This window comes from Cherax quadricarinatus, chromosome 32, assembly GCF_038502225.1.
Source record: "Cherax quadricarinatus isolate ZL_2023a chromosome 32, ASM3850222v1, whole genome shotgun sequence".
In the NCBI taxonomy this organism is placed as follows: Eukaryota; Metazoa; Arthropoda; class Malacostraca; order Decapoda; family Parastacidae; genus Cherax; species Cherax quadricarinatus.
Genome location: NC_091323.1, coordinates 26,469,238 through 26,494,665, shown reverse-complemented (window position 1 = coordinate 26,494,665; position 25,428 = coordinate 26,469,238). Strand labels below are relative to the sequence as shown.

At 39.4% G+C, this 25,428-nt stretch overlaps 1 protein-coding gene across 2 annotated transcripts in view; it reads right to left on the bottom strand.

The window, feature by feature from the left end:
• The window catches only part of LOC128690149 (glycine receptor subunit alpha-2-like), a 303,369-nt gene extending 279,749 nt beyond the window's left edge, over positions 1-23,620 (bottom strand). For both annotated transcript variants that reach the window (XR_011392685.1, XM_070090555.1), the window contains exon 1: positions 23,299-23,620. Coding sequence is in view for 1 of the 2 variants with exons in the window: in XM_070090555.1 (XP_069946656.1) it covers positions 23,299-23,354 (56 nt within the window). In the remaining variant the exon portion in view is untranslated. The remainder of the gene's footprint in view (positions 1-23,298) is intronic.
• Between the last annotated feature and the right edge of the window lie 1,808 nt (positions 23,621-25,428).

Below are 25,428 nucleotides of genomic sequence, written 5' to 3'. Positions count from 1 at the left end.
TATGGAATGTCTACTTCAACGACCTTCTTCATCTCATCCCAGAATCACATGCATATGCAGACGACTGTACACTGACATTCACTTATCCAAGAGAAGAAATGCCAGCTGCTCTAAGCTACATCAATCACCAGCTGAGAGCTATATCAGCTTGGGGAAATAGATGGCAAGTAACATTTGCACCTGAGAAAACGCAAATGATGATCGTCTCTAGGCACCATGAAGGTAATGCTGGTGCAGTAGTAAGGATGAATGGGAGGATGTTGGCACCTGGAGAAGAAGTTGATATCCTTGGGGTGAAATTTGACTCCAAACTAACCATGAAGAACCATGTTGTAAATCTTGCAAACAAGGCAGCCAGGAAGCTTACAGCACTTCGCCGTATCTCGCATCTGCTTGACAGTAGGGGTTGCAAGATACTGTACGAGGCACAAGTACGCTCACACCTTGAGTATGCTCCACTTTCTTGGTTTGCCTGTCCCCCCTCTCATCTGCGACTGCTTGACAGAGTAGAGAACAGAGCAAGACGTCTCATCTCTCGCCTGGACCCATCCTGGATGGATCTGTCATTTCAGCAGAGCCTTCAACATAGGAGGGATGTGGGTGGCCTTACTGTTATGTACAAGGCCAATATTGTCAAAATACCACACTTGGATCCACTTCGAGGACAGCGCGAAACAAGCTTTTATGCCACAAGACGGGCAGAAAGCAGCAACTTCACTCTGGCTGTACCCTTCTCCAGAACATCACTCCATCTGAGATCATACATACCCAGGATGACTCGAGTATGGAACACATTCGTTCAGCATAATGATGTCAACGAGATAACGTCAGTTGATCAAATGAAAATGCTGGCCCACAGATGGCTCCAACTTCATCCTGTTCCCTACTTGTATGTCTCATAACAATAAAAATGCTTTCAAATGAGCTGATGTAGGTAACAGCTCTTAGCTTGTCAATAAAGTTAGGAATCCTTAACCTGTAAATAGCTTGTCAATAAAGCTAGGGATCCTTAACCTTGTCAAACCATGTGTAAAAAAAAAAAAAAAAAAAAAAAAAAAAAAAAAAAAAAAAAAAAAAAATAAAGAGAGAGAGAGAGAGAGAGAGAGAGAGAGAGAGAGAGAGAGAGAGAGAGAGAGAGAGAGAGAGAGAGAGAGAGAGAGAGAGAGAGAGAGAGAGAGAGAGAGAGAGAGAGAGAGAGAGAGAGAGAGAGAGAAAGAGAGAGAGAGAGAGAGAGAGTGCCGTAAGCAAGGTGGCCAGAATACTTCCTGGTGTTTCATCCTATTCTAAACACTGTACTCTCTTTCCCTCTCCCTCTTGTAGCCTGAGTCAAGTCCTCCAATAGAAAAAAAATAATTTTCCTGCAAATCTTTGCAGCCCTAAATAAAAAAACAAAACTCCATTGAAAATTACCTCGCCTTTTTTCTTCCATCGTAGGAAACTTCATTAATGTGAAGACGGGAGAAATTTCTCCCGTCAGCAGTTATTCACGACACGCAGGGAACGCCACAAGCAATGAATAAGTATGCAAATTACTTACATTCACTCTCTCGCGCATTCCCACTATAACACACTCTTGCCGCGGGTGTGAGCAGACGTCAGCGAGAACAACATGGAGAAAGAACTAAAAATGCAAAGAAAAATCAGGAACATTTCTGAATTAGGAAGCCTAGTGTGTCCACGCCTAACAAACATATTAAGCAGAGGCTGGGTCAACCACTGATATCTAGATATCATCGGGTTTTGGTGCAATTAGTGTTAAGTGAGATCGACGTAAAAGAAGAAAAAACGACTAAAAGTTCTGGATATATCCTTGTTGGAAGACAGGAGGAAAAAATGACGTGATAATGACATGTTATTACAATACTCAGTTGATCTCCCAGAGAAGCTAGATTCACCCTCTACACAAATCACAAATAAGAATTTGTGTCCACAAGATGCACTCACTCGGACAATCTGAAGATCTAGTTAGACTCAGCCTAAACACAAATCACAAGTTGGCCGCTACAAGATCTAGACTCACCCTATATATAAATAACACAACAGCTGACCACACAATCTACTCATCCTATACACAAATCACACACAATAATTGACCTCCGCTGTATGTAGACAACTCGTGTGATGTATAAAGTTGATGTTCTGGGGCGACCCTCGATGCATGAAGATTACCAGTTGAAATTTTGATGTCGCTGAAGGCCGCGTTTTTTTTTATGCTACAAAATGTAATGGTGGAAGTGAATGTGTCGAGCTTAACCTCTCAGCGATACATTATCACTCACTACTTCAATTTCTAGCTGGAAGATTATCTGCACTAAATCTCAATGTAAGCAGGGTAATATTTCTGGGGTAGAGTACTGCCATAAACAGATCGATGAAAAGTCATTTGGAAAGAAAAGGTGTGAGAGATTTGTTTACTTTAACTTCAGTCAAATAGCCTCTTCTTCGGCTGTCCAAAATAGTCTCGACTGAGGCCAATATATGCAGACATCTTTTACCCTGTATGTATTTCTCTTTCCCGTACGAGTGGTTTTTCACTTTTCATGCCTGCTAATATTGCAAATAAAAAATTTTTTCGTAAATCTGAAGTGTTGGAGAATATTCTGAGTGTAAATCTGAAGTGTAATCACTTTGAACCTTATTAACCAACGAGGAGAATCAATTTCCACAAGGGCTAAGCTAGGATACAAAACATCTTTCTCGGATTTCTTTTAACATATCTACGTTGCGCAAACTTAATTTTAATCAAATACGGTTATCTTACTTTTTTCAGATACCTTACGTACTAAACTAAAACTTAAATTACGAAAACCAATGGAAACTGTTGTCAAATTTCCTCTTGATCAAACCATCCATTGTATCAGCAAAGTTTTATGATAAAATCCCCGAGAATCCGATTATGTAGATGTTGTTTTAGCTAGCTTGTATTATAAAACATAGTTTGTTCCTGAAAGTAGGTGGAGATGAGTGGTGTTGGTGGAGGTGGGTGGTGCTGGGTGGAGGCGGGTGGTGTTGGGTGGAGGCGGGTGGTGTTGGGTGGAGGTGGGTGGAGGTGGGTGGAGGTGGGTGGTGCTGTGTGGAGGTGGGTGGTGCTGTGTGGAAGTGAGTGGAGGTGGGTGGTGCTGTGTGGATGTGAGGGGAGGTGGGTGGTGCTGTGTGGAGGTGGGTGGTGCTGTGTGGAGGTGGGTGGTGCTGTGTGGAAGTGGGTGGTATTGCGTGGAGGTGGGTGGTGTTGGGTGGAGGTGGGTGGTGTTGGGTGGAGGTGGGTGATGCTGGGTGGAGGTGGGTGGTGTTGGGTGGAGGTGGGTGGTGTTGGGTGGATGTGTGGTGTGGGGTGGAGGTGGGTGGTGTTGGGTGGTGTTGGGTGGAGGTGGGTGGTGCTGGGTGGAGGTGGGTGGTGCTGGGTGGAGGCGGGTGGTGTTGGGTGGAAGTGGGTGGTATTGCGTGGAGGTGGGTGGTGTTGGGTGGAGGTGGGTGGTGTTGGGTGGGTGGTGCTGGGTGGAGGTGAGTGGTGTGGGGTGGAGGTGGGTGGTGCCGGGTGGAGGTGGGTGGTGTGGGGTGGAGGTGGGTGGTGCTGGGTGGGGGTGGGTGGTGTTGGGTGAAGGTGGGTGGTGTTGGCTGGAGGGATGTAATCCTAAGCCACAAGCTGCGCCCTTAACCAATAATTTAACACAAACAATAAAATGCTATTAACAAAGGTAACATTAACAATGACAACAGCTTAGCATTGAAAATAATGATGATAATAGTAATCATGATAATAAAAATAATAATATATTTTGATTTTCAAAATTTATAAATATAAATTATTATTTAATCGGGCTAGAGCAACCGAGAAGTAATCCCAATGGCTTACTACAGAAATCCTTTTCTCTCGCTCTTTCTCTCTCCCTCTCTCTCATTTAACCAACGCTTTCCTCTCCCTTTCCTTCTTCCACGCCTCATTTCCCCTCTTCCCCTCGCAGAGTGTTCAACCCTACACCATATACGAATGTTAAACGCACTATTTTGGGCTATGAAATATATGCAGCTGTAGAATAATTTAACTTAAAGCTCAAGAAAACTCTCGGGACTTACCAACACGACTTAAAAGCACATAGCATTACTAGGAATCCTAACACCTGCCTAACAAGTCACTTCTATATAGTAAAAAAAATCCTATATACACCGAGAGGTGTAAGTGAATAAGACACATGTGCAACATCTGGGTATCTTCATTGTGAAAACGTTTTGCCAACCAATGGCAAATAAAACGTGTACAATACAAGTGTTGTACACGTTTTATTCATCTACTCCGTTTTATATACCATTAATATTTATCTACCGGAAAAATCTTGGAATCTTGCTACACAGAGTTCTACAATGCTTATCTAACCTACTGGCAAGACCTACTTCGACTACTGGGCTTCGCTCACCTCTGACAGTCTTCAAAACTACTTCGCTTCGCTTGTCTCCAGTATGACTTCATTCTTGAGCATCTATTTTAGATTCATCAAGACTATTTCATGTCCTTCGCCGTCCCCAGTACTTATTTCCTGTACTGGATCTTATTCATCTGTCTCTCGGTTTTATATACCATTAATACTGACAGGTGTACATCTCTCAGTATATATACGCTGAAATTTTACTTTAATCCCGTAACATTATATATTACTCTCGAGTAGTGTGGACAGATTACATAGGTAGTCTTAATAACCTTCTTTTATATACTCTAGTTTTTAAACCCATTTAACCAACTAAAAAATAGCCTAAATATATTAATACATTAAAAGAAATGTGTACAGAATGATGGTTCCTCTGCCCATCGTGCACCACTGTTACCTAAGAGAAAACACAAACTGGATACTTTACAAGCTCCTCCTTTCCTTGCTGCTACAAGTACGACACTATTATGTACTGTCGATAAATTATATGTAATACAGGTTAATATACGTTAACCTAAATAAACCTAACATAATTAAAAATGACAAAAACGAAAATGTTTATTTTCTTGTTAGCCCGGTAACGAACAGTTTGCTGAGGGTATTTATATATGGCAGCCAAGTAGCCACCAGTTTATAGGTTAAGTTACAACAGTTCACATAAACCTGTGAAAAACATACTTAACCACAAATAAGCAAATTGAAAATCAACGAACGTGGGAAGTCTGGTACGCTGCCGCTCATAGCCTTGGCCTAACAAATATTAAAATTACTGAAAAATTAGGAGAGCGCAGAAAGCGCGAGGGACAGTTCGTCAAATAATGATGCACGTTCTAATTGGAGAACAGGTTGGGTTAATGGCACAAACGATCCCACATGAAGATGAGTGTTGTATATTCCGGTCTCACACTGCATCATGTTCTATAATTAGAGCGTATATATTCCTCCGAATTCTCGTTTTCCTGTTTTTTTTCCGTTTCGAATGGTACCGACCGGTGAAATATTTATTATTCTCTGTCAGGTTAGGTTAACATGTTACCGATAGTTATGTATGATTATCTGACAATAACGAACAAGAAAGGTAGCGCACGTCTGACAACACGCACTGGAAACCCGAAAAGAAATAGCCTCGCACTGGGGAAACAACATGAAAACCAATACAAACAACCCATAATTTTGTTACAGGAAAAAAAAAAGATCCACTTCTTATAAACTCCACTTATACGCTCCCCTATATGCTTACAGTCCTTACTCAACTAAAACACTGATATGTTTCAAACAAGACTGTAACACAGGCATGCACATGCAACAGCACGAAAGGCAATAAGCAGCCTGTAAAGATCAAGAGTGACACAAATACCCGAATGTACCTTTACAAAGCCCTCCTCGTGCGCACATAACACATTCACCCCTCGTATTCTCCTTCCCAGCAAAAAGCAACAAGCTGAAAACTCCAGCGTGTCCAAAACAAAGCATTACGCTGCATATTCAACACAAGCTGGCAGGAATTTCCAAAAAGTGAATTCCTTCGCGTCACATATTTATGTTGGAAGACATTTGACATCACAACACCTGGTACACCTTCATAAACACAGTCGAACTCTCTCGAAATCTAAACAATCTATTCTGAACTTTACATGAACTAATACCACTCTCTATTATCAAACTCCTATTAACATCCACTCATTATAATGGCCCTAGCCCTAGCACGTACCATCGTCAATAATCCTATCCACTTTCTAACCTAGGCGAGCGTCGATGGTCGGTGGACCTTAAAATTACACTAAAGTATAAATTTTAATTAAAAGTATTGTTAGGTTCAGGGGCCCAGTGTAAGCATGGAAGCTAAAATTGCTACGGCTAAGTAAAATAAAAGAGGTTCAACCATCTAGGAAATTCCCTGGTTTAAGACCGAGAACTGGGGAGTTGCAGTCGGCCACACACACCAAGCGTCTTAGACTTACAATGGAAAAAAAAACATTAATATGAACAATGATATTTCTTATTTCCTATGCATTAGCACGTTATCAAGAATACGGACTATGCCTTTAGTGGCCTACAATAAACATTTTCATGGTAGGATATTAGCTCTCGCACTTTATACTATATTTTGTGTTAGCAGAAGAATCTGTGACACCTATCTTCCATACACACGACAGGAGCCAGTGTTCCCTATTTACCACCCACCAAAACTCTTACCCAACCATTAACCCACACACACACACACATTTTTTTCTCCACCAACACTAACCTTAAATATAATTCTATCCGGATGAATTCTAGGCAAAAACAATTTACATGTGTTTAGTTATTGTAATGGGAGTCCAGCGCTATCTTTAATCCAGCGGGTAAAGTGTTCAACGAGAAAGATAGATTGGCTTCACAATAACTGGTATGTATTACCTTTCTTTGCAAGTGAGGTCGTTTGTAAAGACAACTGAAAGATAAATGAAAATGTCACACTGAAGTATTTACATGCAAATTATTTACTTAACTTCCATGTTAATTACCCTGAACTCACATATAAACTGCTTTTGTATATTGACTCTTAGTGACAGAGAATGTTTGGTGTATTTGTTGGTATGTGTTTGTGGAGGTTGAGTCCTAGCTCTCAGTTCCACTTCTAAACCGGCAGTGACGGAGTTTTCTATCTCCTGGCCCCATGGAGCTATCGTGCATATACTACTTTACGTTGTGTGTGGAGTGAATCTCCGCCACTTGTTTATCCGGGTCATTCCACTTTGTGACCACCCTGAATCTAAAGAAATAGACATCTGTGCCGCTGTGTTGCTGTTGCCGACTTCTTCCTACCCGCTCATCAAATCTGTAATTACCGTAAAAGAGAGAGCGAGTGTTTGCAGGCGTCGGGTCCCAGTTCCTGGCCACGCTTCTTAAATTACACTCGCAAGAATTATTGCTTCCTGGGCTCTTGGACTCTATCATACCTGTTCTTGAAACTGTGTATGGTGTTTGCTTCCACTATTTTCTTTCCTGCTCATTTCACTTATTTACCACCTTGAGACTGAAGAAATATTTTCTAACATCACTGTGGGTTATCTGATTTTAACTTCCACCTATTCCCTCTCGCCTGTGTCTCGCGTTTCAAACACCATTCTGTCAAATTACTGGAGTATCTTGTACGCCGTAATCATGTCTTCCCTGGACCTTATCTCTTCTACGATTCTCAGGTTCGGTTCTTTAAGTTACTCCAAGTTCCAAACCTCTGGAAATTCTCAAATCCCTGACCATGCTTGACCAGGTGTGTATTCCATGCTAGTGCTGCGCACTCTGTAATAATCCTGATATATGTCGTTTACAAACAGTTCTCAGATTAACCTCGAATGTGCTGTCAATGTTATGCAGTTTATGTGCATTTCTAATGATATGTTCGGTATGAAGTTCACTTCAAGAGTTTTATCCTGCACAGATATTTGAAATTTCTCACCTCTTAAGATGTACTCCGTCTCTGATCTTCTCCCATCACCAATTTGCATAAAACTGCACTTATTTGGTTTGAATTTCAGCAGCCACTTGTTTGACCATCCCTGTAACATTTTCAAGACTTCCTTTCTCATTCATCTCATTAGCTTTACATAATCGGCCCGTAATAATACGGAGGATGCAATACCCTCCAAGAGGTTATTTACATATATTAGCAACAGTAACGGTCCTAGTACTGATCCTTCGGGGACCCCGCTCGTTACCCTTTTCCATCCTTACCATCAGCCTCTGTCTAATATTTATATATTACTTGATCCACTTCACTTCTTTACCTTGTGCCCCTCGTGTGCGTGTGTGTGTGTGTACTCACCTATTTGTGGTTGCAGGGTCGATTCATAGCTCCTGGCCCCGCCTCTTCACTGGTCGCTACTAGGTCCTCTCTCTCTCCTTGCTCCATGAGCTTTATCATACCACGTCTTAAAACTATGTATGGTTCCTGCCTCCACTACGTCGCTTGCCAGACTATTCCACTTCCTGACAACTCTATGACTAAAGAAATACTTCCTAACATCCCTTTGACTCATCATCTGAGTCTTCAATTTCCAATTGTGACCCCTTGTTTCTGTGTCCTATCTCTGGAACATCCTGTCTCTGTCCACCTTGTCAATTCCTCGCAGTATTTTGTATGTTGTTATCATGTCTCCCCTGACCCTTCTGTCCTCCAGTGTTGTCAGGCCGATTTCTCTTAACCTTTATTCATAGAACATTCCCCTTGTGTGTACTCACCTAATTGTGGTTGCAGGGGTCGAGACTCAGCTCCTGGCCCCGCCAGAGTGTGTGTGTGTACTCACCTAGTTGAGGTTGCAGGGGTTGAGTCCGAGCTCCTGGCCCCGCCTCTTCACTGGTCGCTACTAGGTCACTCTCCCTGAACCGTGAGCTTTATCATACCTCTGCTTAAAGTTATGTATGGATCCTGCCTCCACTACATCGTTTCCCAAACTATTCCACTTCCTGACTACTCTGTGGCTGAAGAAATACTTCCTAACATCCCTGTGATTCATCTGTGTCTTCAACTTCCAACTGTGTCCCCTTGTTGCTGTGTCCCATCTCTGGAACATCCTGTCTTTGTCCACCTTGTCAATTTCTCTCAGTATTTTGTATGTTGTTACCATGTTCCCCCTATCTCTCCTGTCCTCCAGTGTCGTCAGGTTGATTTCCCTTAATTAACTTGTGTGTGTGTGTGTGTGTGTGTGTGTGTGTGTGTGTGTGTGTGTTTTCTCGCGTGAGTGTACGCTTGTGTATACTACGGGAGCAAGGTTAACCCGGTCAGAAGAGATGTTAAGTTAGCACACGGAAACCTTGGAGGAAAGAACAACAAAAAGAAAATCACTAGAGGCAGTCATTTTTGTCCCCTCCAGCACCCCGAAATTCCGCAGTGATGACCATCAGTCAAGCTGAACTTCAAGACACCTAAAAGGAACCTTCCACCCGTCTGTCTGTCTCCAAATTCTAAGTGAACCTCTTCCACATGGAAGGAGCACATTAAGTGCCACTTCAGGATTTTAATAAAACTTTCATCCAACGGCAAAACTTAATGGTTTCTCTCATAATTAGTTTTTAAAAGTGGGGAGAGATGAGTGGGCAGTTAATAAGTCAATAACGTAATTTGTTTAACTTTGATTACTTTTATACCAAACTTTCTATTTCCCAAACTTGATTGAAAGAAGCTTAAAAAAAAGTTATTTCAACCTGATTTAAACTACTTTGGAAAGTTATTTCCGGGGTGAAGGAGCAGAAATTCCTTGATAGCCACCGTGACTAATAGACAGCCACCGTGACTCCAATAGACAGCCACCGTGACTCCAATAGACAGCCACCGTGACTCCCATAGACAGCCACCGTGACTCCAATAGACAGCCACCGTGACTCCAATAGACAGCCATCGTGACTCCAATAGACAGCCACCATGACTAATAGACAGCCACCGTGACTCTAACAGACAGCCACCGTGACTCCAATAGACAGCCACCGTGACTCCAACAGACAGCCACCGTGACTCCAATAGACAGCCACCGTCGTGACTCCAGTAGACAGTCACCGTCGTGACTTCAGTAGACAGCCACCGTCGTGACTCCAGTAGACAGCTACCGTGACTCCAGTAGTCACTTTGACTCTGGTACACAACCAACAGTCACCTGAATCCATTCAAGACACACCAAACCTTCGTTCATATATACATCTGAAAATATCTTAACACACAAAATATTCACACTTTTTATTTATGACCTGAATCTTGAATGTTTTAAATTATCGAAAGAGAACCTTTAATATACAAACAAGTTGAGTCTTTAACAGTTATCGTTAACTATATTTGCTGGGTCCTTAACAGTTATCCTTGTCGATATTTGTTGCGTCCTCGACAGTTATCCTTGACTATATTTGTAGCGTCCTCAACAGTTATCCTTGACTATATTTGCTGCGTCCTCAACAGTTATCCTTGACTATATTTGCTGCGTCCTCAAGTTATCCTTGACTATAACTGATACGTTCTCAACAGTTATCCTTGACGATATTTGTTGCGTCCTCAACAGTTATCCTTGACTATATTTGTTGCGTCCTCAACAGTTATCCTTGACTATATTTGTTGCGTCCTCAACAGTTATCCTTGACTATATTTGTTGCGTCCTCAAGTTATCCTTGACTATATTTGCTGCGTTCTCAACAGTTATCCTTGACGATATTTGTTGCGTCCTCAACAGTTATCCTTGACTATATTTGTTGCGTCCTCAACAGTTATCCTTGACTATATTTGCTGCGTCCTCAACAGTTATCCTTGACTATATTTGCTGCGTTCCCAAGTTATCCTTGACTATAACTGATGCATTCTCAACAGTTATCCTTGACGATATTTGTCGCGTCCTCAACAGTTATCCTTGATTATATCTGTTGCGTCCTCAACAGTTATCGCTGCAGCTGAAATTTAATTAAGCTTTCCCTATAAGCATGTCAAGATAATTTAACTCTGGCATCTAAGGCAGTTTATTATATTATTCAGTCTATGAGCGCTAGCTTATTATATAACACCTCTTTCTATTAGATACCCTCTCATAACAATAAATGAGTTCGAACCCCGGTCCACTAGGCGTCATTCCCGCTTGGCAGACCGAGATTCGAGTACACTTGACTGTGCTGTGCTTCGTTTGCGAAAAAGTGAAATCTGAGTTGTGAGTTGGGAGTGTTCATATTGTGGTGTGGCTGGCCATGTATATGCTTGAGCGCCAACAACCAGTGCGGATCATGACATGAACACAGCCAGTGTGGAACATGACATGAACAACCAGTTTGGAAAATGACATGAACAGCCAGTGTAGAACATGATGTGAACAACCAGTGTGGGACATGACCTGAACACAACCAGTGTAGAACATGACGTGAACAACCAGTGTGGAATATAATATAAACACAATCAGTGTGAAACATGACAAACACAACCAGTGTGGAACATGAACAGTGTGCAGCATTATATAAAGTATAACATTACATGAACAGTAAGTAACATGATATGAATAGTGTGGAACATTTCATGGACACAACACAGATATTCTTTAATAACAAAAAGACACACGGGTGTTTTGAAATAACACAGTACCTAATATACGCAGGTGTTCTGTAATAGAGTACCTAACAAACACACACACGTGTGTTACTGAAGCTTGACAAACGCTGGAGACTGCACAATAAATAAGAAAGTAGGTTGTGAGAAATATTAAAGAGGGTGAAGCGGAGGGTTGAGAGCCAACATGTGTGTCGAAAGTTTGTGTTGATGGCATATTCTCACGCTTAATTAATCCCTTTAGCTATTTATGCGCATCCTCGTTCAATTAATTATCGGTACGAATATGCAAGTCTCTGCTGGCCGGGGGGTTCAATCCCTTGTAGGCAAAAAAAAAAATATATTTTTATTTTTTATTTTAATTATATATATATGAAAAATACCAAAGACGGGGTACCACAAGCATAGTTCCGATTCTGTAGCTACTAAGAGGTAATTACACTATCGAAAGCACCTGCAAGCAAGTGACAATGGATGGCATTTGGCCTCTTAATCTTCAAAGAACCGTCTCATAGCGGCGACTCCTATTGGAAGAGGAGGGCCACTCACATCCTGTAGATCATGTAGCTCATCTGTGGGGGCCCACTTGTCTACATATGCCGCATAAAGTCACTGTGACCAAGAACCAGACTATGTATGAAAACAGGGCTAAATATTTTCCTGCAACTAGTAAGAAAATACGCATTTACTTTTTAAATATATGCTGTATAAAAAAAACTGTCAAAAGGTACAATTAGCGCTACCTACTCTATAAATTATAGCCATAATGCTCACGCTTTTAAAAACATACGAAAATTTCAAGCTAGTAAATATTCATTAATCCTAATTATCATAAATGTTTTATATATCACTTAAATGGATACCATGTTTTTTTAATGCTTGCAAAAGCCATTATGTCATGAAGAAAGATAGCATTCACCATCACTATAAACGTTATGAACAAGGAGGAAATTCTGCTAACCCCAACCAGTGATTCATTGGACATGCCTTCCTGTAAGGTCGACGGCTCGAGCCCGCAAATAGTTACCGACTATTACTCGACGGAACTCGGAAATAAGTCTACGTTTTACAATACACCACGGAATAAGCAAGCATTTCTTGTGCAAACTGTTATTCTGGGAGATATTAGGGAAAATAACACTGGTCAATAACCAAAATGCTTTCGAGACCAGAGTAGCAATTTCCAACTAATTTTAGGTCACTGATAATTAATATCACGGTTAAAATTGTTTGTTAGCTCTACTTTTCAATATACACTTACGTGTCACAAGAGGTCCCAGCAGGCTTGTGGTAGTGTTTCTTACCACGCTCACAGTCTCACTGCCCTTCATTATTGTTTCAGCAGTCATAGAAGGTGGTTGTGCTGTGCACAACCACCTTCTATGACTGCTGGACCCTTTTTAAACTTATAACTGCTATAACCCTTTTTAAACTTATAATAAATATGTATGCGAGGCCAGAGGCATGAGGTGGCCAGTCTCAGGAGAGACTGGCCACCTCGTCAATCATTGGAGCCTGAGATGAAAAATGTTCAACATCCACCTCTCACTGAACCAAACAAAATTTTGCTACCACCACTACACATAAAACTGGGGCTCATGAAAAACTTTGTAAAAGCTATGAACAAATCCGGTCAGGTATTCAAGTATTTAACATCAAAATTCCCCTCACTGAGCGACGCTAAGATAAAAGAGGAAGTCTTCAATGGTCCTCAGATTCGAGAGCTTTTTAAAGATGGTGACTTTGAATCAGACCTTCATAGGGAGGAGAAAGCTGCTTGGGAAGCATTCAAGTTAGCGGCGAAGGGATTTCTCGGAAACAGAAGGGAAGGCAACTATGAAGAATTGGTGGAAAACCTCATCAAGGCTTACAAGAACATGGGATGTAACATGTCACTTAAAAACCACTTTTTGGACTCACATTTAGACTTTTTCTCCAGCGAATTGTGGGGCAGTAACGACGAACATGGTGAAAGGTTTCATCAAGATATTTCAACCATGGAAAAATGGTACCAGGGCAAATGGGGCACAAGAATGCTTGCAGACTATTGCTGGACATTGGCAAGAGATGATTCTTCAGCCCACTATAAGCGTCAAGCAAAAAGGCACAGAGTAGGTATGGATTATAGTTTACAACATACTGTTACATATTGTACGTTATAATCAAATAATGTAAGTCTCGTATCTTTAAATCTTTAGCAATAAACATTTTTCAAGGTGATATTTGGATTCAGGACCTGAAAATACATAAGAATTAATTAATCTCATTTAAGAAGCATACAACTTTTGAAAAATTGTTGACCAGTGATTTATTTCGGTCCCGCAGCATCCAGTCTTGTCACGCGCCTGGACGTACGTGTGCAAAGACGCATATCTACGATGGCTTTGTCAGGTTAAATTACCTAACCTAATTTATCTAAACGTCACATAGCATAACCTAAACAAACCTAATAATCCAACCTCGCCTAAAAAATAATGATTATACATTGCTTACAGTTACTAATGAGTAGGGAAGGCACTCGCTATAGCCTTCAGTAAGTTATGAACGAAAGTGCGGTGGTTAGTTAAGAGTGGATGAATAAGTATCCTGCATAATATTATCTACAATGAGTCGCTCTCCTTGTTGTTTGTCTTCAGCATCCAGCTTTTGATATTAGTCATCATAGTTAATATTAAATGGATATAATCATAACCATAATTTTTAAATGGGTGGACCAGTAAGCCAGCAGAATACCTTGGTCGGATAACCAAAAGCTCCAGCTGCGGGCCATCATATGGCTAACACCCGTGTCAGGAAACACTTGTTTCCTGACAATCCATACCTAACATGATCTTTTGATATTTTTCCACAAGTTTGTCAATATTTTCTTTGTTTACATTCGGCCGGCGCTTGACACATCAGTGATGGGCTGACAGGTGCTTGGCAAACAAAATAAATGTACCACTTTCTCTAATATTTCACGACAGCAATTTGCATAAGATATACTTCGCGGTGTACGTAAGTTGTATGTATTGTAAAATGTACACTAATGTCCAAGTTCTAGCGACTAGTAGTCGGTAACTATGGTCCTCCTTCCTCTTAGAGAAAAATTAGTGTAATAATATTTGCACGACACTTCGGCATTTTAGTAGGAAATGTCTCTCTTACAGTAAAACATTCTAGTATTGCACAAGTGTCTACTATATTCTGGCATTATACATATGCCAGGTTCCTGCAACTTAACATTTTAATCTGCTAAACGTTACCCAGTTCTGTTTCATATGCGTTTTTTCTCTGATCTACTGGGGTAAACGCAAGTACTTACCATCGTAGGCCAAGAGTACTGCCTGTACTCACCTGAGTACTATGTACACTGAGGTACTTTTCTCACCGGATTTCACAACACTACCTGCACTCAATGTAAACATTAGTAAAAGAGAGACAAGCGCGGTATAATGTGATCCTTTATTTTACTGATTACTATCACAATAGGTTCGCGTGTGTTTAGCGGGGTTCAATGATAAGGCTTCGGAGGCTCCGTTGTTTTATTTGGGGTCTTGGTACAGCTAAAGGGATTAATTAAGCGTGAGAATATGCCATCAACACAAACTTTCGACACACATGTTGGCTCTCAACCCTCCGCTTCACCCTCTTTAATATTTCTCACAACCTACTTTCTTATTTATTGTGCAGTCTCCAGCGTTTGTCAAGCTTCAGTAACACACGTGTGTGTGTTTGTTAGGTACTCTATTACAGAACACCTGCGTATATTAGGTACTGTGTTATTTCAAAACACCCGTGTGTCTTTTTGTTATTAAAGAATATCTGTGTTGTGTCCATGAAATGTTCCACACTATTCATATCATGTTACTTACTGTTCATGTAATGTTATACTTTATATAATGCTGCACACTGTTCATGTTCCACACTGGTTGTGTTTGTCATGTTTCACACTGATTGTGTTTATATTATATTCCACACTGGTTGTTCACGTCATGTTCTACACTGGTTGTGTTCAGGTCATGTCCCACACTGGTTGTTCACATCATGTTCTACACTGGCTGTTCATGTCATTTTCCAAACTGGTTGTTCATGTCATGTTCCACACTGGCTGTGTTCATGTCATGATCCGCACTGGTTGTTGGCGCTCAAGCATATACATGGCCAGCCACACCACAATATGAACACTCCCAACTCACAACTCAGATTTCACTTTTTCGCAAACGAAGCACAGCACAGTCAAGTGTACTCGAATCTCGGTCTGCCAAGCGGGAATGACGCCTAGTGGACCGGGGTTCGAACTCATTTATTGTTATGAGAGGGTATCTAATAGAAAGAGGTGTTATATAATAAGCTAGCGCTCATAGACTGAATAATATAATAAACTGCCTTAGATGCCAGAGTTAAATTATCTTGACATGCTTATAGGGAAAGCTTAATTAAATTTCAGCTGCAGCGATAACTGTTGAGGACGCAACAGATATAATCAAGGATAACTGTTGAGGACGCGACAAATATCGTCAAGGATAACTGTTGAGAATGCATCAGTTATAGTCAAGGATAACTTGGGAACGCAGCAAATATAGTCAAGGATAACTGTTGAGGACGCAGCAAATATAGTCAAGGATAACTGTTGAGGACGCAACAAATATAGTCAAGGATAACTGTTGAGGACGCAACAAATATCGTCAAGGATAACTGTTGAGAACGCAGCAAATATAGTCAAGGATAACTTGAGGACGCAACAAATATAGTCAAGGATAACTGTTGAGGACGCAACAAATATAGTCAAGGATAACTGTTGAGGACGCAACAAATATAGTCAAGGATAACTGTTGAGGACGCAACAAATATCGTCAAGGATAACTGTTGAGAACGTATCAGTTATAGTCAAGGATAACTTGAGGACGCAGCAAATATAGTCAAGGATAACTGTTGAGGACGCAGCAAATATAGTCAAGGATAACTGTTGAGGACGCTACAAATATAGTCAAGGATAACTGTCGAGGACGCAACAAATATCGACAAGGATAACTGTTAAGGACCCAGCAAATATAGTTAACGATAACTGTTAAAGACTCAACTTGTTTGTATATTAAAGGTTCTCTTTCGATAATTTAAAACATTCAAGATTCAGGTCATAAATAAAAAGTGTGAATATTTTGTGTGTTAAGATATTTTCAGATGTATATATGAACGAAGGTTTGGTGTGTCTTGAATGGATTCAGGTGACTGTTGGTTGTGTACCAGAGTCAAAGTGACTACTGGAGTCACGGTAGCTGTCTACTGGAGTCACGACGGTGGCTGTCTACTGAAGTCACGACGGTGACTGTCTACTGGAGTCACGACGGTGGCTGTCTATTGGAGTCACGGTGGCTGTCTGTTGGAGTCACGGTGGCTGTCTATTGGAGTCACGGTGGCTGTCTGTTAGAGTCACGGTGGCTGTCTATTAGTCATGGTGGCTGTCTATTGGAGTCACGATGGCTGTCTATTGGAGTCACGGTGGCTGTCTATTGGAGTCACGGTGGCTGTCTATGGGAGTCACGGTGGCTGTCTATTGGAGTCACGGTGGCTGTCTATTGGAGTCACGGTGGCTGTCTATTAGTCACGGTGGCTATCAAGGAATTTCTGCTCCTTCACCCCGGAAATAACTTTCCAAAGTAGTTTAAATCAGGTTGAAATAACTTTTTTTTAAGCTTCTTTCAAGAATCCTTCTTCACTCCGTGATGTGGCAAATAGTGACCATAAATTTTGGCTTGCTCAGGAGGTACCTCTTCTATAAATTTGTTAATTAACTGCTCAGCAATTATATCATTATAGGCAGTTAACAATTCTGGTGTCTTACTCAGTACGCGGAGCTGAGCCTTTAATTGTCCATATGCCATTCTGTAATTAGTGGGCAATTCTGGATGGTTCAGTCTCCACGGAAGTCGTACCCAGTATTGTCCAAATTCAAATTTTACATCTCTCAGGTAATGTTCTTGAGTAAAAGAATCGTCTGGACTTTCTTCATTTACATTTATTCCAATGCTGTCTAATTCCCACAATTTATGCACTGGCTCAACACCATCCTCTATGAAAGAATTATACTGGGGCACGACTTCATGAGTAAGACACACAGTTATGGTATTTATAGTTTCCTCTAGTCATGAATTATTATTACGAGGAATCCTACCATACATTACATGGCCTCCTGCAGTCTTCAAAAGGGTGACACCACATTTCTTTACCATATCCTTTACAAAGGAGGCATAATAGTCACTACCTATCAAAATATTTATTGGGCCTACAGAATCATCACTTACCCCAGAAGGTGCTAAATTTACATAATGTGAAAGTCTTTCTGTAGCTTTACTAAGCCCTACTGTTGATATTTTCTCTGGAAGTCTATCTACAATTACTGCATTAACACGTTTTTTCTCATTGCCCAACCTGACAGTTACATAAACAGTGTCATACAATTGAGCCCTTTTATCCGAGAGAAAACCAGAAAATTTTAAAGTTGTGGGATCTCCCATCTGTACTTTCATACCATCAAGACAGTTACGTTTAATGAAAGTACGCTGGGATCCCTGGTCCAATAATGCATTTACAATTTTTTATTTATGCCTTTTATCATCAATTATTACCTGTAACACAGGTAAGGCTACTTCAGCAAAACCATCATTATTAACATTAGCAGCAATTTTTACATTAGCCACTGTTGTGTCAGGATTGCCAACATTATCATTATTATCAACATTATCATATACACCTCTACACATGACTATATGGTGTCTTCCTTTGTGACATTGATAACAGAAGTTTAATTTGGCATAACAATCCTTTACATTGTGATTACCTAAACATCTGATACATCTGTCAAGTTCCTCCAATCTTTCAACTTTATCATTCCATGAATTGTATGCATTGCAATTCTTAGACAATCTCTCTTTTCTTTGACTGGTTTCTTATTAACTGGGCTAGTCTTAGGAGGGTACTTATTCTTCTTACCTTGTGGAGAATCATTATTTCTGATTCTTGCTACTTCATATGCACCTATGCAACTATTTTTAGGAAATGAATTTTGATTATTAACATTGGGATAATTTTTCCCTTTGTGAAACTTGACAGATACCTCAGAGCTATTATGTGTTGCATCTTTAAAATGAGTTGGTTGGCTGGTCTGCAACTGAACAATTAATTCTTGTAGACCTAGTCTTATTTCCTCCAGACCAAAATAACCTTTGTGATATTTATTCGAGATCCATTCAAGTGTTTTACAGCTTAATTTATTCTGTACCATAGCACTCAATAACCAGTCTGATTCCTTCAAATTATATTTATTACTTAAAGTTTTGAGAGTGCTCTCCAGTTTAACTCTAAACTGCTGTAAACCTTTGTAAGTGTGATCTGGAGATTTTAAATTAACAATGATATTCACTAGATCCAACCTACTTTGTTCTATATTACCATAAGTGACCTTCAACAAGTCAACTGCTTCCTTGTAAGAGTCATCTACATTGGGAAAGGCTTGTATCAGTATGTGAGCATCTCCTCTTACCTGTCCTTTGAGGTAAAATAATTTAGTTACACAGGCTAGGAAATTAAATCTTCATCAGAGTACAAAACAAATTCTGGCCACAAAATAGAGCGAAACACCAACGTCAAAGACCTGGGAGTGATCATGTCGGAGGATCTCACCTTCAAGGACCATAACATTGTATCAATCGCATCTGCTAGAAAAATGACAGGATGAATAATGAGACCCTTCAAAACTAGGGAGGCCAAGCCCATGATGACACTCTTCAGGTCACTTGTTCTATCTAGGCTGGAATATTGCTGCACACTAACAGCACCTTTCAAGGCAGGTGAAATTGCCGACCTAGAAAATGTACAGAGAACTTTCACGGCACGCATAATGGAGATAAAACACCTCAATTATTGGGAGCGCTTGAGGTTTCTAAACCTGTATTCCCTGGAACGCAGGAGGGAGAGATAAGATAAGATAAGATAAGATTTCGTTCGGATTTTTAACCCCGGAGGGTTAGCCACCCAGGATAACCCAAGAAAGTCAGTGCGTCATCGAGGACTGTCTAACTTATTTCCATTGGGGTCCTTAATCTTGTCCCCCAGGATGCGACCCACACCAGTCGACTAACACCCAGGTACCTATTTGCTGCTAGGTGAACAGGACAACAGGTGTAAGGAAACGTGTCGAAATGTTTCCACCCGCCGGGAATCGAACCCGGGTCCTCCGTGTGTGAAGCGGGAGCTTTAGCCACCAGGCCACCGGGCCATGATTATATACACCTGGAAAATCCTAGAGGGACTAGTACCGAACTTGCACACGAAAATCACTCACTACGAAAGAAAAAGACTTGGCAGACGATGCACCATCCCCCCAATGAAAAGCAGGGGTGTCACTAGCACGTTAAGAGACCATACAATAAGTGTCAGGGGCCCGAGACTGTTCAACTGCCTCCCAGCACACATAAGGGGGATTACCAACAGACCCCTGGCAGTCTTCAAGCTGGCACTGGACAAGCACCTAAAGTCAGTTCCGGATCAGCCGGGCTGTGGCTCGTACGTTGGTTTGCGTGCAGCCAGCAGCAACAGCCTGGTTGATCAGGCTCTGATCCACCAGGAGGCCTGGTCACAGACCGGGCCGCGGGGGCGTTGACCCCCGGAACTCTCTCCAGGTAAACTCCAGGTAACTCCTGTCATGCACAGCTGCTTTAAAAATTGACCAAAATTCCTCCCAATTTTCACCAGGATTAAATACAGGTAAACATAGTTCTGGGAGTTTTGGCAAAGACATATTATTTGTTGGAGCAGACTGATTAACTGCCTGGTTTACACATTTTAATTTATTCAAGGCCTGACTTTTACAAGAATCTTTTCCTCTAATTCATAATACTGATTAATCATGAGATGTATTTCAGTCTCATCTACACAGTTTACTAATAAATCTCCTTCATATTTGTTGTAATATAATTTGTATGAATCATATCTATTCCCTAAAGCATCTAAATACAATTTTAAATCATCAGTATTCACAGTTTCTTGATTCATTAATTCCAAGCACTTATTATATGCCTTGGTTACATGAACTTTTCTAGCCTGTATTGATGCTTTCTTTACTCTATATTCCATATGTTTGTCTTCTACATCAATTTCCTCATTTTCAGCCATGATGCAATGTATTAAATTCAACTCAATTAATAACACTGATTACAACTTACAACACTGATACAACTTACCTTTGAATAAATCCTAGCTACTTGAGCTTAGCAATTACATGTATAATATAAATTTTAAATGTACATTAATACAAACTTGGCTCATCAAATTTAATATTATACAAATTAATAAATCCTTGCCAGAATTTGGCATAGCAAATTAATATTATACACATTAATAAGCTACACTTGGCTTATCAATTACACATACACTTATACACATTAATATAATCTTTAGCCACACTTGACTTATCCAAATTAATATTGTAATAATTATAATCCACTACACATTAAGTAAATTTGTAAACTTAACATCCACCTCATTCTGTCATTTCACATATAATTATTAAGTAATTAACTAATTAATGACTTCACTAATTACCTCGTGTTCAAGAAGGACCAACGGGCTATTAAATGTGGAAAATTGCATTTATCTGAATGTAACTCATTAAGTACATAACAGTAAATGATAACAAAGATAATTATTATTTATCAGAGTTACATAGACAAGTAGGAATTTGGGACACCTAGGTCGCAAAAAATGTCCCCCTTCGATACCTACCACTGTCATAACCACAAGTTGCTCTGGACCTATTAATTAAATGAAATATACATACACCAGGAATAATGGTAAATATATAAATTTGTGGACTGTATATTAAAAATAATAAATGGTTATATATATACACAATTACATAACAGAAGGAAAATATATCTTAATATCACTCACCAATTTGACTGGAGATTAATGTGTATCATGCTCAGAAAACCTCACTCTAACTAAATCTATGAAAATAATGCTGGCCAGAATTACACACAAATCTAGAGAGCTTATCTGAGGTTCCTGGAGCTGTCTTGTCCAGTCGCCTGACATCTCAAGTTATGCAGGAATGCACATCCACCAATTTCGCCTCCTATTTGAGAGGTGTCAACACAATTTTAACCTCAAGAGCACGAAAAATTCTTCCCATTACACTAACGTTGTATCCAAATTCAAACAAAATGGCGACTGACCCCCCCAGCCGCAGATTTCCCATTTTCGATAACATACTTCTTTTAAAAATACAATATAGGGCATCTATTTACCTATAAATTACCGTATTTCCGGAAAATATATACAGTATTTTCCACAAAATCTTAGAAGAATGCTTCAGGTCACTTGGAACAAAATGGCGTGCTTCCGGCAATGTAAAAAAAAAAAAACACATTTTGCAGAACAAGCTTCTATTGGGACAACGCTTCACTTTGTCAAGATAATTATCAAATTATGGAGAAGATACAATATGAACGATTTTTGACGCCCAGCTTATCAAACTAGACCAAAAACTCAACTTATCAACAACTCAAGTTTAAGTCAACTACGAGACTACCAACATGGACTACCTAATAAACTCCCATCACGGTAAGAAAACCAACCGGGGAGTTGATTTTTTTTTTTTTTTTTTTTTGAAAACTTAGAAGATCTCCAGCCCTGAATACTTAAAAAAAGGAATGCAACATCATTCGTAACAGCCTCGCTACGCTACACTATCCTTCACTTACCATCTGGCATCACACAAAGTGTCCAGTAAATACTTTCATTACCCAAAGATGGTGAGAACGACACACGTCATTTTTACCCACAGGAAACACTACAGATATCATACGCATTAAAGAAAAATATGAAGAATATGACACAATAGCCAGGCGAACATCAATGATGGATTATACACCATTCACTGGTATTTTGGAGTAACAGTACATACACTTGTGAAACTACACACACACATCTAAACACCAGCATTCAGGTATACCAATACTGTGTAGGAAGGACCCACATCACATGCATAGTTCATCGGGATCAACATTCATACCTTGTTGCACGGGAAGACACCAAACTTGTCATCAACGGGACAGGCCAGATGTCTAGACCACCACTGAAAGGTGCATTTAGCTTAGTTAAACCACTAGCTCACATCATACTACAGGGACAGTCTTCGCAATAGGGCTGTGCAAACGTGCAGGCCAGAAACCAGATCGAGTTCAGCAACACAATACCAGTGTACCTCCTGAGGTACTTCGCCGACCCATGAGTCGTCACATCAATGACTGCTTATACCTCCTGCTCATTTCCTTGGTCATTTAAGGTTTTTATTTTTACCATTTATTTGCCACATTCATAAGGTGAGGGTGAGGGGTAACAGAGACACATTTATGAGTGATGCAGTATTAAGATAACCGTTTTTGGAGAAGCGGTTGTAAAACCGACAAGCTGACAAAATGACATTATTGCAGAAAGGAAACCTTTATTAAAACAATGTTTTGCGTGGAGACGAAGTTTTCTCAGGTCTACATAAAGTACATGATAAGTAAACATATATAGTCGGGAAAGCAGGTACAAACCTGTCATGACTTTAATGTAATCTCAGACTTTTACCTCATTACGCTAAAGACTTTGTATCTGCCATAGTATGCCTATATTTTTTTCGTATTTATGCTGCCCTTTATCTAACGCCGGTCATGTGAATTACCCAAATAAAGTCTGGAGCTCCGTGTGCTCATAGATCGATAAAACAAATATATCTCCTATAATTAATGCACAATAAAGTCTACCATCTGCCTGAAGAACGACACAAGCAGTACTTACTGTGTGTCCTGCTGAGCTGCGACCATCGTCAGTGCAAACCAGAGGAGTACCCGCATCTTGCCTTGTGTGTACTTGTCAGATCAGACCTTCCTATTGTGGTTCGTCACTATCACACGTGACTTGCTCCGCACACTCTTAACAAATTGTCAGTGTGGGTTTAGAGTAACTTCCAAGATATTATTATTACAGTCAAAAATAGGCGATAAACCCAGAAGGGTCATACAGAACTTCGAAGATAGTATCATTTAATTTCAGTTTAGAAATATGGATAAACATTGATTTTTTTTTCTTTTGATCATATGTGCTCTACGATATCTATGAAAATTATGTCAGCTGTATAGTAAAATAATGATAAATTTCTAAGATAAAATCATTATTTCCAGACAGTTCGCTTTCTCTGACAATTCATACTAAGTGAGACGAAAGTTTTCATTGGTCCTCAAAACATTAATGAGCAAAAAAAAAAAAAACAATCGTGATGTAAACAGACGTCAATCTCAACTATTCTGTTCTGGGTCGAGACAAGGTTCTTAATACCACACGTCGTATATGGTGGTTCTCTCATGTTATACTTGACAAAAGAATACAGTAAACACGATGTGAGTTTTTCCTTGGCAAGAATTTCAGCAAACACACACACACGCACATAATATATATAATATATATATATATATATATATATATATATATATATATATATATATATATATATATATATATATATATATATATATATATATATATATATATATATATATATATATATATATATATATATATATATATATATATATATATATATATATATATATATATATATATATATATAATTATATATATATATATATATATATATATATATATATATATATATATATATATATATATATATATATATATATATATATATATATATATATATATATATATATATATATATATATATATATATATATATATATATATATATATAAAATGTGTGTGTGTGGTGCCGAAAAGGTAAAACTTGCGATTTTTGCCTTAAATAGGAACGCTCATCTTGCCGAAAAAGGCAAGCGAAAAATTGTGTATGCAATAATTTCGCAAAAAATTATTCTGAATCTAATGAAAAATATATATTTCATTGTGTTTGTTTATTATTAAATTATTGTAAACTTGTCTAAAATATATTAAGTTGGATTAGGCTAAAATCAAATTGCGCTTGTTATAATAAAGTTAGGTAAGTTTTCTAGGAAATTTATATGAAAAGGATGCGCATAAAATTTTTCATGACTACTTTCACCTTCATAAAATCTAGATTATTATTATTATTATTATTATCAAAAAAGAAGCGCTAAGCCACAAGGACTATACAGCGAAAATAAAATCTAGAGATAACTCTTTTTGCATTAAAACTAGAAATTAATGCTACCCAGTTACACGACGCTTGAGATTATAAATAACTTTATTCAGGTATACACAAATAGTTACCTAGATTATCATACATAGCAGCATATGTGTCAAGTCATTTTTTGCCCTCTAAATGTCAGCAAGAAAATAAATATGAAAACATTGTAGATAAAGCCACACAAAAATATTTTAGTTAATTAAGTCATCAGTATAATTATCACTACTAACAGCGCCAAAATCAAAGACATCAGTAACCCGGTGTTAGCACCATGGTTACCACGCGTGCTTTGTCTGCTGATTCTTCTCTCTCTTAGTTACAGGACACGTGATGCTGCTCTTCTGTATAAGAGGTCCGTGTAGTCGTGTACTACAAATTCTTATTCATTTCCACATCTCCGTTCATTGGTTATAACGTGCAAAAACTTTTTATTAAAATGCGTCCAGAATTCACGTTCGTATTTACTAACACTCTTGTCAAAATTGTATGCCTAGTACGAAGCAATAATGCTAAAAACAGTCACGAATTAAAAGCCTTTTAACATATAAGTACATTGACCAGCAGAGCAGAGGGTAAGGTTGTGAGAGAGACGGGCTGAACCTCCAACCACCACACAGTCATACGGTAAACTAACAAGCGCCACTCTACCACACCCCTTTATATAACCTGCGAGAGATGCAGCATCTTGGTACTCAAAACCTCCAGCACACCTGATAATTTCAAAACTATTGGTAATATTGTTC